At 36.0% G+C, this 13,932-nt stretch overlaps 2 protein-coding genes and 1 non-coding gene across 3 annotated transcripts; all 3 read right to left on the bottom strand.

Annotated features, from left to right (window-relative positions):
* Window positions 1-6,188: 6,188 nt before the first annotated feature.
* hce2l1 (high choriolytic enzyme 2-like 1) lies at window positions 6,189-7,778 on the bottom strand. The gene is made up of 8 exons (XM_053328251.1): window positions 7,707-7,778; window positions 7,568-7,619; window positions 7,379-7,438; window positions 7,138-7,290; window positions 6,932-7,049; window positions 6,640-6,818; window positions 6,426-6,507; window positions 6,189-6,342 (listed from the first exon to the last, which is right to left on the bottom strand). The coding sequence occupies exons 1-8, from the start codon at window positions 7,776-7,778 to the stop codon at window positions 6,189-6,191; spliced, it is 870 nt and encodes a 289-aa protein (XP_053184226.1).
* A 974-nt stretch (window positions 7,779-8,752) lies between these two features.
* LOC128367636 (hatching enzyme 1.2) lies at window positions 8,753-10,647 on the bottom strand. The gene is made up of 9 exons (XM_053328250.1): window positions 10,588-10,647; window positions 10,461-10,503; window positions 10,314-10,376; window positions 10,037-10,192; window positions 9,795-9,912; window positions 9,339-9,520; window positions 9,110-9,191; window positions 8,899-9,023; window positions 8,753-8,772 (listed from the first exon to the last, which is right to left on the bottom strand). Exons 1-9 carry the CDS (start codon window positions 10,645-10,647, stop codon window positions 8,753-8,755), a joined length of 849 nt encoding a protein of 282 aa, XP_053184225.1.
* Window positions 10,648-11,115: 468 nt separating this feature from the next.
* trnak-uuu (transfer RNA lysine (anticodon UUU)) lies at window positions 11,116-11,188 on the bottom strand. The gene has a single exon. It is a non-coding gene; the product is annotated as a tRNA-Lys (tRNA).
* Window positions 11,189-13,932: the final 2,744 nt, after the last annotated feature.

Here is a 13,932-nt window from a genome sequence, read left to right as displayed (position 1 = left end):
TTTAATGTCAAAAGGTTGTACAGGACTAGTGAAGTGCCACCACAGTAATGGCTACTTGCCTACTTCTGCAAACAGAAAACAGGTATTTAATAGTGTTACAGAACTAAGCTGCATACTGTATATTCATATTTCTTCGAGAAGAATGCACGAAATTCTGCCTGGCTACTTACAACAAAAGTCACTGAGCACTTACGTGGTTGCTGATTTGCCGACAGCGATTGGACACAGGTGATCAGCTGTGGCGTCGGCACTGGCGCTCTCCATTGTGCTACAAAAACAGCGACAAAAGGACCTTGAGTGGAAGCGAGATCGGCTTTAATGTCTGTGTGAACCACGGTGGGAAGGGGCTCTGCATAGAAATAAGCAGTACACATACATTCATATTGATTCTGTGGCTAATCACATTCAGTTTCTTAATAACTGTAACTTTAACTTTGTATGATGGACTACTATGGAACATGAACACACCTCTTATTAGCAACAACCAGTGAGAGGACAAACTGAGAAACTTAATAATTCCTAATAATTCAGTTTAGTGAATAATTAATTTGATCCTCTGAAGAGTACAGAAAAGGACTGAATATTAACTGTAAGACAGCAATATGATTAGATGAATCCATATATACAGTCAGCAAGATGAAACATGAGCACTGTGCCTTTTCCACATTACTTCATCACTTCACTTCTATAAGTTCATTACTTCACATTATTCCTCTTTCTTCAGCTATCATACTTATTTTTACGTCCTCCACCTCACGCTGACCGTACTTAATTCAGCTTTTCAACATGAATATAAAGCATATTAAACTGAATATGAAGCAGACCTGAGACGACTTCTGCATTTTCTTGGTCCACCTGTAACATTTACCCTTACACACTGTTCATAAAAAGTGTTTGTACCAAAATTTGAACCACAGCTCTATGAATAAATGTGTGATTAAACCTTGATTCATGTTTCAGAGAGCAGAGAGAGTGTGCTCATTTTTGGAGAAAATATTCCTACTACCGTACAATATCATGTCCTATTTTACCTAAGAAATGAAAATATAACATAGCAATAATTATTTCATGTATTTTAGAATATACGATCTACAATCTTCAATCAAAGACATGCACAAAAAGATTTATGACCAAATCACACAAACCTTCGATGTTAGTTTTGATAAATGTTAGATAGATGTTAGTTAATTTCATTTTCAGTGACTCTACATCCACTGTTATACCCATCAGCCACTTATACAGACATTATGAAGCATCTTGGATGTAAACATAAATAAAGGAATGTGTTTAATCCTATAAAACCTGCTGCCATAACGGAAATTTAAATATCTAAACACATGTTCATCTTTTTTATCCATTCTGCTCGTGTCTACTGTGAAAGGATGACAGATGGCGTCAGCATCGGGAAAACGGAACAAACTGTTATCCTACACACATATATTCAAAAGATGGTAAACAATTATATAAACTATGATCTTTTGTATAACATATATGGTGTTCCTTAAAAAATGCAGAACTGGATCCTATTAACACAACTGCTGACAAGTGTCCCCTGTGGAGTCAATATGAATTAAGTCTAGTCAAGAATGAACAACACCAACAGCAGCTTTTTCTTTCTTAGTAACTCATGTTTTAAATTTGCCCAGACGACCCCAAGATGCTGCTGCCACTTATTTCTATAGACCATTATCACTAGTACTAGTTAAAGCATGCAAGACCTTGGGAGCCAATCTTCAGCTCATAAACTGTAGCTTTACCAAAATTAAGGAAAAATGGTCTTGAAAGAAACTCTGGACTGTAGACTGTGGCCTTGTATTGCTCATTTATTTAAACTAAGAAGAATAAACCAACTCTTATCTGAAACTGGTCACGATGTGCAGTTATATTTTCTTACTGAATCAGGATATTCTTCTTGAAAACATAAATAAAGGAATATGTGTAATCTTATAAAACCTGCTACCGAAATGTAAACATCCAAACACATGTTCATCTATTTTATCCATTCTGCTCCTTGTGTCTACTGTGAAAGGATGACAGATGGCGTCTGCATCGGGAAAACAGAACAAACTGTGAACTGTGATGGGCTAAATCACAACAGTTTTTCTTTAAGTTATAGATGATGACACTGTAGAGGACGTTAAATGTTGTTGGTCCACAGACAACAGAATTTATAGGAAAGTGCCTTACAGTGTCCTCCTCAAATACATACAGAAACATCAGTTAATTGTTGTCATAAACTAACATCTCAGACCTGGACTAAAACAAATATGTCCTCACCTTTCTACGCAAAAAAACAAACAACAACAAAAAGTCATACAAGACTAACAGAAATGCAATTTTCATCTATCTGATCTAGGCCAATGCAGTACAGTATGCAGTACACACATTGCATTGTTTTTTAACTTTAAAAGGAATAAAGACAAATTGAGTTAGTGCAAATTGAATAAAGAGAAAGCTAAAGGGCCGTTATTTTAAGCTGTTTTAAAAAAAAAAAATTAAAACCAATATGTTGCTTGATTTACAAAAACTCACCCAGAGTAGCCTATTACAAGAAGAGTGACGTAGCTACATAATTACATTAACTCAAATAATGACCACACTACTACTACCATTTACTCAAGTACTGTACTTAACTGCAATTCAGAGGTACTTGTACTTTATTTGAGTATTTCCATTTGATGTCACTTTATACTTCCACTCCTCTACATCATAGAGGGAAATACTGTACTACTATTCTACTTCAATAAATGTATCTCACAGCCTTATTTACTTTTCAGATGAAGATTTGACACAATGGATAATACAACAAGTTTTTAAAATACAACACATTGTGTAACCAGTGGTTTTTAACCTTTTATGCTTTTGAGGTATTACAAAAAGCAGTGAGTAGTCGGGGTCACATTTCAGATGTCTGAGTTGTTAACAGCTCCACCAAATAGTGATTTTTCCCTCTTCTCACATGGTTTCATTTCAATAAATGTTCAAATGATCCAATATTTCACCAAAAACCAAAGATTAGAGAAAAAGTCAGATTTGAGTATCAGAACTTGTTTTTTTTCTTTCCTCTCCCCTCCCATTAATCATCTCACAGCCCTCAGATTTATCTGGTGACCCTTTGGAGGTTAGGAACCACTTAAACTTACTGTATATAACGTTTTCCAAACTAGCTCCACCTAGAGCAGCTACAACATTAACATGCTGCTCTAACACTGATGCTTCAGTATTAATAATCTAATGATGAGATATATAATAATATATCAATCAAGGGACCAAACACACTACTTTTACTACTATTTTGCTGCTACGTTAATACTTACATTTGACTTACATGCTTTTTCATGGAGGACTTTTACTTGTAATGGAGTACTTTTACATTGTTATATTTCTACTTTTACTTCAGTGAAGGATCTGAATACTTCCACCATAGGTAATATCCCCATTAAGCAAAACATTTCCATTATAAAGCTTTAAAGTTTTAAACCCTGTGTTGGCTGAAGCTGGCATCACTGGCAGACGAGGCCTGAGGTCTAACGTTAGCTTTCATTATTAAGAGTTACAAAAAACCCGATACATGGTCAGGGACACACTTTGTTAATCTAATATCACTTCATCAAATTTAACAACTCAACTGTTTTCCAAGGGAGACTTGAGTTAGCGAGCTAACCTTAGCTAGCCAGCATTAGCCTAAACAATGTAAAGACTGCTGCAACATGTTTCATTAATCTTTATTTAAACTAACTGTGTCTGCATTAATCACGTTATAATATCAAAGTTCACACCTACCCGCTCCGTGTAACTTCTGCTGTTGTGACTCATGTTTTTGTGACCGTAAATTAAATATTTCAAAACAACTGATTTTTACGTCTGCTGCTAGCCAGCTAACCTATATAAGTATTGTGTGTGTGTGTGTGTGTGTATCTGTGTTTGTGTGTCTGTGTCCCTCACATAGGGCCTGTTGCCATTGGATACGTGCAGTGCTGTGGCCACTGTGATTATACACCCTCTGTGTTCCTCCTTCACACGTTTTTAAGACGACATTTAACGATTATTTTCTAATTAATCTCCTTGTCCTAATATTTTTTCTCGATTAATCAATTATTTGTGTATAAAAAAAACTTTGCAAAATGTCTCTCATGTTTAACCATATGATAACCAACCACCCAAAGATATTCAGTTTACTGTCAGAACAGGGCTGGAGAAGGTTACTTTGGAAATGTAATAGGTTACAGATTACTAGTTACTCTATTTAAAACGTAATTAGAAATTAACCTATTTCAATTACTCAAAGTAATGTAAGTTATTACATTTGATTACTTTTCTAATTTTATAATGAATGTTTTCAAACATTATAGGGTAAGTGTACCCATTAAGCACCAGAATCTAAGTTCAGGTGTTTGTCATGGATACTGACATGATTTACAAGGGAGATCATTTGTTATAAAACAAGATTTATCTCTCATTTGAAAATGTATTCATTAGTCCATGTAGATTTTGTAAAATAAAATTAAGATATTTTATGAAAATGTCAAACATCTGGCATGGGCTTAATTGGTACTGTCACACCATTTAACAAACGTCATGATTTATTTACAAAATGTGTCTATATATATATATATTTCAAATAATTAAAAACAGCAATAACATGTTAAGTATTAAAAAATAAGGGAAAAACCCTCTTCCTGAGCAAAATCTTAAAGGAAAAGGAAAATAATTTAGATGTAACCCCCTTTATAATCGTCAACATTTTCATAAGTAAGTATAATTTAAGTGCACGGATTACAGTTACATTTATTTTGTAATTAAATTATGTAACGCCATTACATACAACTACAACTAATTACTCCCTAACATTGTTACTACCAGAAACTAGACCTTCACATAAATGACAAAAACAAATTAATTAGGTGGGGAAAAAATGTGTACAATTATAGGCCTACTACAATCATTTTAAAAAGAAAAAAAAACAACATAGAACACAGTAAAAATGTTAACAAGTAATTTAATTTAAAAGGATAATTTACCCTTATGAAACCTCAAATTAGACCAATACAAATATTTGATTTTGGCTCACACTGTAATTGAGAGAGGAGGTTGTGCAGCTGTCATCTTCGTTTGGATTAAGAAAAAGTGATACAACGAGGCAAAGGAAGTATAAATCTTTCATATGCCACTTTTTCATAACATAGCACATAATAAGAAGAAATCAATGCCTTTAACTGGTGATATGTGATATTCATATAAGTCAGATAATTTAGTTTTATTTGTCAAAAGATGTTCACCCACTATTCACCTTGAAGCAACAAAACCATGATTGGAAGAGAACCTAAGACACCTAATGGGCACTGGAAGTGAATGTCATTGACACTGTACCATTTTGTTAACAGTCATTGCTGCGCTCTTTTCTTGTTTTTTCTTCATTTCATCAATCTTCCACTGCAGCTAAAACTAAGACACTGAGGAGCAGACAACCAGAGACGTGTGGATAAGGAGATGGTAATGGCTGTTAATTCCAGTGTAAGAGTACTCTTAGCAGCTAGTTGCTTCTCAGTGGATGAATACTTGTGTTTTGTTTTGTTCTTTTTACCCTGCATGAAAAAAGCATCTCTCTCATTCAGGTTGCAGGACAAAATAAAGAACCTCCAAAGCCAGTGGTGCAAAAAGCAGTTTTATTTGATTTGACTCTTTAAAAGCTGTTGATATGTAGAGGGTTTCATGGCAGTGGAGTGTATTTTATGAAAAGGCAAGGCAGAAAAAGGGGAGTTCAGCAGGGAAGGTCAAGAATACATTTAATGTATAGTTTCTAATCCATATTCCTAGTTCAGTAATACTAAACTAGCACAAAGCAACATCATAAAACCCATACACCTGATTTGTAGCCCATCTCTGTAAGACACAGTTAAATCTATCATGTTAAAGATGTGTAAAGCAGACTCATTAGTGTTATTTAATCAAAGTTAGCAGAAGCTGAGTACTGAGTACTGGGTACTATTATGACATTGGATGCAGTTGCAGACATGTAAATCTTGTTAGTGCATCACAGTTACATTACAGAGGTGCAGCTTTAAACTATTAATTATGACAATTGTATGGCAGAAGGTAACTCTCTGGATTTAGTTACTCATTGGCACCTATAGTGGGGCGTAGAGAGAAATTTCAGTCAGTCATTTTGAATGAAGTAATATATATTTTTAGCAGGTGTATATGTTAGTTCTCTTACCGCAGTCATATAGGACATTTATTTTATGAAGATCTAGAGCACTTGGTCCATCTCGCTGGCCAATGGGAATGTAGGGATCAGGTTTGGGGATTATAGTTGGTCCACCGTCTTCAGAGAAGGCATACCTGCATCAAAATTAGATAAAGTATATAGTATTGTAACACCCCAGCAGAGCACAAACTATATGTTGCCTGACAAAGTAGCTCACCTTCCATAATGCATGACAGAGCTGTAGTCATATGGGCTGTTGAGATTGTTTGTCATATGTTTTCTGAAGTTACTTATATAGTCTGTCAAAAAACACAAAAAATGAAAGACAGGTGTGAAATTGTTAATCTAAGAAAGACTCATTTGATGAAAAAGTACAAACAAGGTGAAGAAATAGCTTTCAGAATGTAAGAGATTAAATTATTGATCCTAACCTGGCATGATGTTTTTCCATACAATTGTGACATAGTGGTCTCGATCTGAGCGAGACTGCTCGTGTACAAAACCAAGCGCATGCATGAACTCATGGGAAGCCACCCCTGACCACATGCACCCAGGAGTCTGCAGCGACAGGGTCTGGCTTCCTCCAGTGTGCCCCAGGAAAGACCAGCAGCTTTGAGCACAACAGGAATAATCCAATTAATTCAACTGAAATTACTACAGTGCAAAAACACCACAAATGACTCATACATTCAAATCAAGGCAGTTATCAGGAATCATGCTTACCCATATCTAGGCTGAATATCAAGAAAGCTGGCTTCATGAGTGCGTGGAACAAATTTAATGCATGTTCCAGAGGAAATGTCTTGCATCCCAGTTTCTATGGTGATTCTGTCCATGTCGTCTGTTGTACAAAACAATTGAAAGCTGAATTAAACAAAACAGATATGAACTATGAGCATTTTTGTTACTGCAAATCTGCAGATTCATACCATAAACTGGAGAGATGATGTATGGAACATAAACAAATCCATCAACTGATTTAGGCCACAGACAGGTATTACCAGGGCACGTTATTGCACTGCGTATATACGAGCTGGCAATGTCGCCTTCTTTGAATGACATTCCTCGAGGGGGTCGCAATCCTGAAGTGAAAAAAAACATTTTATTGAGTTCAGGGTATAGTAGTTATCTTTAATTAGTACCATTATGTATTGTATACATATTACTTACTGCTATTGACTTCCATGATTTTGTCCATTATATTCATTTCATCCCAATCTGGAAGTTCATCTGAATATAAATCAAACAGTGAAAGATTTAATTGTCAGCCTTTGGTCTCCAAAATTAGATGTAAAGAATCATTTATTACATGTGTGATAAAATGCATAAAGATATAAATAACTTAATTAAAGAGCCCACCTGAGTATTTCCTTTTTAACCTCACTTTTCCCTCGTGTACTCCAGTAGAATTCTGCAACACAATTGTGCATTATATATTTTGGCTGCAAACCATTACAATAGGGGTATCTGCTCTAAAATGATTTTTCTTGGTACTGACCTTAACAGGTAGAGTGTACGCCTGGGTTAGCAAGCCAAATAAAATACCCAGAAGCATCATGGTAGAAAGCATAGTTGTGGTTCAGACTGATAACACCAGTTTCAGCCCGCAGTCTTCCAACACAACAGCTAAATGAACTCGTCACCTCCACCGAATCTATATATCTACTGCTCTGTACTGATTGGGCACATTTTCTGTGATGAAGCATGATTAAAACCCCTCATCATCCAGCGTATGTAATTAACTCAAGTCCACTGCTGATCTGTAACAGCTCTACTTATCGCATATAAGATTCAGCACTTTCAAAAATTAGACAGTGAAAGGTGTTTTGCTGTTGGAGTGCTACAGCCCAGCAGTTGCGATCAGCAGAATGAATAACTGTCTACCCGATCCAACAGACCATCAATTTGTCTACGACGGAGCTGGCAACCTGTGATTTTGTGATAAACAATCGGTTGATAACTATGTTGACAGCAATCATTTTGTCACATAAGGTAAATACATAAAGACAAAAACTTATCCTTGTCCAAATATTGTTTCTAGTTTTATCAAGGGGTCAATTTGAAGGGTGTTGACTGAGAGAAGAATCCCAGTGTCAGCAGTTTAGGAAAACTATCCATGGTTACAGCATTTCGGACTATAAAATGTAAACATCTGAGTTTAGGCCACCAGTTTCTTCAGTCTTCCTTCACTATACCCCTCAATTAAATATGTACGCAAGTATGCACACAAGTAGGATTAAATCTTCTTCACATTCAAATCATCTCTTACTGATTTATGAAATGCTGTAAAACTTGGGTAGACAATTGACAACTTTTTATACAAAGCAATGTAATTTTGAACTGCTTTATTCTCTTTGCTACAACCAAAGTGCTCTTGCCTACTCTGTCTCATGAGAAATGGCTCATTTAAACACTAAAGACTGAATGCACACAGAGGAGATACTGGTAGAAAGCTTGAATCAATCTTTATTGTAACTGTTTACATGATTTAATTTGACTGCATTGGCTTTGAGTGCACTCCTGTTTCACCTCAGTTCAGACTGGTCAGTAATCATCCTTGCCACCTTAGAAGAGAGACAGAATAACATCATATTATTTGCTCATTCAACAGTATGTTTTGCAGTCTCACCAATCAAACAACAGTTACTTAAATAATAACTGTCTGTGATTTCAGAATGTTTGGTACCAACCACATTTATAAAGCCTGTTGATTTTCAACTTATCGATGTGGCTGAGAGACATTGCTTGGCCCAGCTTTATGTCCTTTCTGTTCTTAGGCATGATAGTAGGCTTCCCATCCTGAGAGTAGGCATACCTAAACATATTCATATTATATATTATAATATTATACATTCAACACATTACAAGATATCTAGTGATCAGCACCAAATTATTACTTACATTCCAAAGTGCATGATTGAGCCATAGTCATATGGAAGGTTCATATTGTCAGTCTTGAATTTCTCAAAGTTCCTCACACGATCTGTTGGAAATTGGAAAACATGACCATTTCTCATCTTTGTTTCAAACCTGCTATACAAATGCAGTTCATTGTAAATATTTTTTTATCTAAAATTTCTGGAGATCTCACTCTCCAATGCCAGCCTCTATCCCGCCCCTTTGAAATTACCCCTCCAAATGTTTGGCCACATGATGGTGACATATTTGTCCCGGTCGACGCGTGACTGCTCATGCACAAAGCCCAGGGCATGCATGAACTCATGGGAAATCACGCCAACACCGCCGAAGCAGCTGGGGCTCTGGAGAGACACAGTCTGTCTTCCACCACGCACACCAAGGTAGGACCAACACCTGGATTAACATGCACACACAGACACAGCATAATTAGAATCATTTCCAGATTAGGAGGAAAGCAAAGATTAAATAATTACTGACTGAAAAAACACTTCTTGGAGTTTAAACAATGTATCCATTTCAATTGTTCTCATTTTTCTAAAAATGTGCTGCTGCTCAAACTGAAATGAAAATCAAAATATTCCACATCCCTCCAACTTTTCTAACAAGTCATATTTAAAAACAGGTCTATTACATGATGGAGTTAAACTCTCCAAGCAACAGTTCTCACCCAGACTTCTGCTGGATGTCGATGAAGTCTCGCTGGTGTGTCTGGGGAACAAACCGCACACACGTATCTTTCTCTATGTTCTCCATTCCTTTCTTTATCATCTTTGTCTCGATCTCAGCTGTTCATTTGTTTAAACAGAATGGACAGGGTACATAGAATTAGTAAATAATTCAATAACACAATGATGAATCTCACAAAGTATCAGACTATAATGTATCACAACTATTTCCATATTAACATACAGTATTCAGGTGACATTCTGTATGCAATGTAGACATGTCCATCCACAGACTTAGGCCAGGTGCAGGTGCGTGCAAAGCAGACTTTGGAGCGCTTTCCACTAGACACAGCAATGTCTCCCTCTCTGAGACTGGCAGAGCCATCTATGATTTGTGACCCTAAGACAGAAATCAGGGGAAATTAAATTGTTCTAGGCAGAGCAAAAGGACCTAATTTGTTACAGTATGTTGTGCAAGCTGCAAAATAATTAAATCAAGCAAAAAAATGTGTGAAACTTACCTTGGAACGCATTAGCTTTAATAATTTCATCCATTGCCGTCCCATCTCCACGCTCTTCATGCTCTTAAAAAGAAGAGAGGTGTAAATCAGGTGTGTCAGTTTCCCAGTAGAGATACAAATTAAAATTTCAAGCAAGTCCAAATTTACCTTTATAACCCCTGGGTCCCCATCTTGAGCTGAACAGAAATTTCTGCAAAAAACACAAAAAGGACAGTTGTTTGTTATTCTGTTGAATTTAAAATCTCAGACTCTCTACGGTCCCATGTATATTTACCTGAGCATGCACGACTGAGAGACAGGTGAATATCACGCATACGAGGATAATCCGCTCCATCTTTGCCAGTCAGATGTGTCCTCAGTGTTGCCATTTTACCTGCACTAACAACTAGCTTTATATGTGTTCCCAGTCACTGTCCTGAGATAATACCCATGATTATCTCAGGTAAATTACAGTGTTGCTGTTATTTGTTTATGAGTGAGTTTAATCCCCAAATTAGTTAGATTGTTTCATAAACAACAACTCCTACAGTAAGATAATGTGAGGTCTCACTGTGTGTAATAATAGTTCCAGTCCAATGACCAGCTGTAAATGAAATGGTTTAATGTTTGGCACAGGTTGAGGGCAATTTTAAGGGCTTTAGACGTCTTATACATTTACCAGGAGTGCTGTTTTGATTCTACTGAAGCTCAGCTTACTAAAAGTTGATATGTTACGTTGTGTTGCTTATTTTAGATAAGCACCAATCTTGCACTATATGCGTTCATACTGTTTTCATGTTGTGAAAGTGAAGAAAAAAATTACCGCCCGAACAGGGACTTGAACCCTGGACCCTCAGATTAAAAGTCTGATGCTCTACCGACTGAGCTATCCGGGCTCTGCAGAAAACACAAGAAGAGCCTGTTATAAATGATATACAGGCTTAACTGAGTGAGACAAGTAGAAAGTGTGTAAAGGAGTAGTACAGAGTCTTAAAATGCCAACATAGCCTTCGGTTTTGTGAATTATTACGATATCGAAAAACCTATGCGTTCAGAAGGAGCGTGAATGTCTGGGCGGGTCTGGACAGAAGGAAGTGTTAAAGATACAAATAAAGATTGGACTGAGATTATATCGCGTCGTAAAGGGAAAGCTAAAGCGAGAAGAGCTCAGTCAAGATAGCGGATGACAGGAATGAAAAAGAGAGGGTTGTGCACAGAAAAATGGATGAAGACGATTTGAAAGTTTTAATTAGATTTAAGGAAGGACATGTAGCTATATCTCGCTATGGAGAGATCGAGAAAGTGCGTAGTGATCGAAGTCGTCTGATAACAAAAGTGAGGAGCAGAGAGGTAAAGGTCTTAAAAAAGGGGAATTATATATGAAATAAAATTATTGAGGTTTTGCAAAAGTTAAAGTATAGTTTCAGAGGAGGGAAGATATCAAAAACTTGGAGACAGGGTGAAAGGGTGGACTCTTCCCAAGTAAATATCAATTGTTTATATGAAATATAATGTGAGATTATACATTTCCCCCCGCCTCTGAGATGTTATAAACGTCAGAAATATGGTCACACTGCAGCTTATTGTAAGGAGAGACAGATGTGGTCAAACTAGGCAAAATGAGAACTTGACAACTAGCCTACAGAGAAAGTCTGCAAAGCAAACTACTGTAGAGAGATCAGGATGGAAAAAAAGTTAGTGCCTTAGTGGACAGCAGAGTGCAAACAAGCAATAAAAAGTCATAATAAAGCATTAAAAGAGTTTGAAAAATCTATGAACTTGAATACATTTATAGAATATAAAAGAGAACAGTCAAAGGTAAGGAAAATAATTAGATAAGTTAAAAGGAATTATTGAAAGAATATTGTGAAACCATAGGGAGAAGTATGCCTATTAATGAGGTATACGTGGGGGCAATTAAAAAGATGAGAGGAGCAAAAAGCAATTGGAGTTATCCATTACTCAACTATGAAGGGATGTTGGCTGTTAGTGATGAAGAAAAGGCTAATATGATGGTTTAAGTGCCAGCAAAAATTCATACTAATGAGTATCTTACAGAGGATGATAAAAGGGAGAAGGAAAAAAACAAAGAGACAGCATCAAAACAGGGAGTAGGCCTAATGTAGAGCAGGAAGACAGTTTGAATTTGCTTTGTTTACTCAGTGAACTAAAGAGAGCAATAAATAGGCTAAGACAAATGTTACATCTCTGGGAAAAAATAAATAAGTTATGCAATGTTGAAACATCTTAATGACAATGCACTATTAGAACTACAATTTGATAGGAAGGTAAGATACCACATAGATGGAAATTAGCAGTCATCAATCCAATTATAGGCAACCATTGAAAGACTCAGTTACAGCAACAAATTATAGACCAAGCTTTAACATCTCATTTAGGTAAGATTATGGAAAAAATGGTAGTTGGTTAAGCTATTATTGAATAGCAGACCTTATTATCTATATATCAAAGTGGTTTCAGGAAAGAAAGGCCTATAATGGATCAAATTATTCCTTTACAGTCAGACATTAGAAAAGCACAAGCTGACAAAGAAACAATGGCTACTGTCATCTTTGATGTGGAGAAAACTTATGATTTGTTGTGGAAAGAAGGTGTATGAATTAAACTTAAGGAACTGAAGTGGAAATGTAGGTGGATCAAAGACTGTCTTAGTCATAGAAAAATAAGAATTAATAGTAACAACTAGAGAATGGTTCATCCAGGGAGTGTGATTAGTCCAATTTTATTTTTATTACCACCTATGACATATATGAGTCAGTTGATACAGCAATAGGAAGGTTTTTATTTGCTGATGATGAGGCATAATGGAATCACATGTTGTTAAAAGTTTGCAAAATGCCAATGGTAAAGTAGAATCATGGTCTTGAAGTTGGGGATTTAAATGTTGACATCAAAGTACAGCACTAAGAATATGCTCTGCAGCCATAATCTATTGCAGTGTAGATAAGATAGCAGGAAAGTAGGGGATTACTAGTAAAAAGCTTTTCCCATCTGTGGTTCTTCCACTGCATCCTCCATGGCTAATAGCAACTGAACTGATAAAAGCAAATCTACTAATACCAAACCTAAATAGACACAACATTACAAAATACAATAAGAACCAAAAGGGTGAGAGTTGTTTAATGGCATGAATTTACAAATATTATGGGTATTTACAAATATTTACATATGTTTTTTTTAACAGTCAGAAACAGGTAAATCAGTTGCAGCATTTGTTGTGAAAAAGGCAGCAAGATTTTTTTCCCTGCAGGACTAATAGCAAAAATCATGGCATTACAATGGGTAGAAGGAGTCAAGCCAGTTAGGGTAATAATATGTACAGATTCTCTTTCAACTTTAAAAAGACAAACCGGTATTTCAAGTGGGAGACACAGTCGTATCTGTGAACTATTAATAATGATTTATAGAATTAAGAAAGTAGGAATACATGTTAGATTTGTTTGGGTACCTGAACATGTGGAAACAAACTCGCAGATAAATATACAAAACAAGCCCAAACATCAGTAGTCATCGTAGTTAAAAGAAATCTGGGTAAGACAGAAGTCAAATCAATAATAAAAAAGAAAAGAACAGTGGAGTAATGGAAATAAAGAGAGTTATTTTCTATTAATCCATAGTT

The sequence above is a fragment of the Scomber japonicus genome, chromosome 11 (genome assembly GCF_027409825.1).
Source record: "Scomber japonicus isolate fScoJap1 chromosome 11, fScoJap1.pri, whole genome shotgun sequence".
Lineage (NCBI taxonomy): Eukaryota > Metazoa > Chordata > Actinopteri > Scombriformes > Scombridae > Scomber > Scomber japonicus.
The sequence above is the reverse complement of the archived record's forward strand: the minus strand, read 5'-3'. Positions and strand labels throughout refer to the sequence as shown.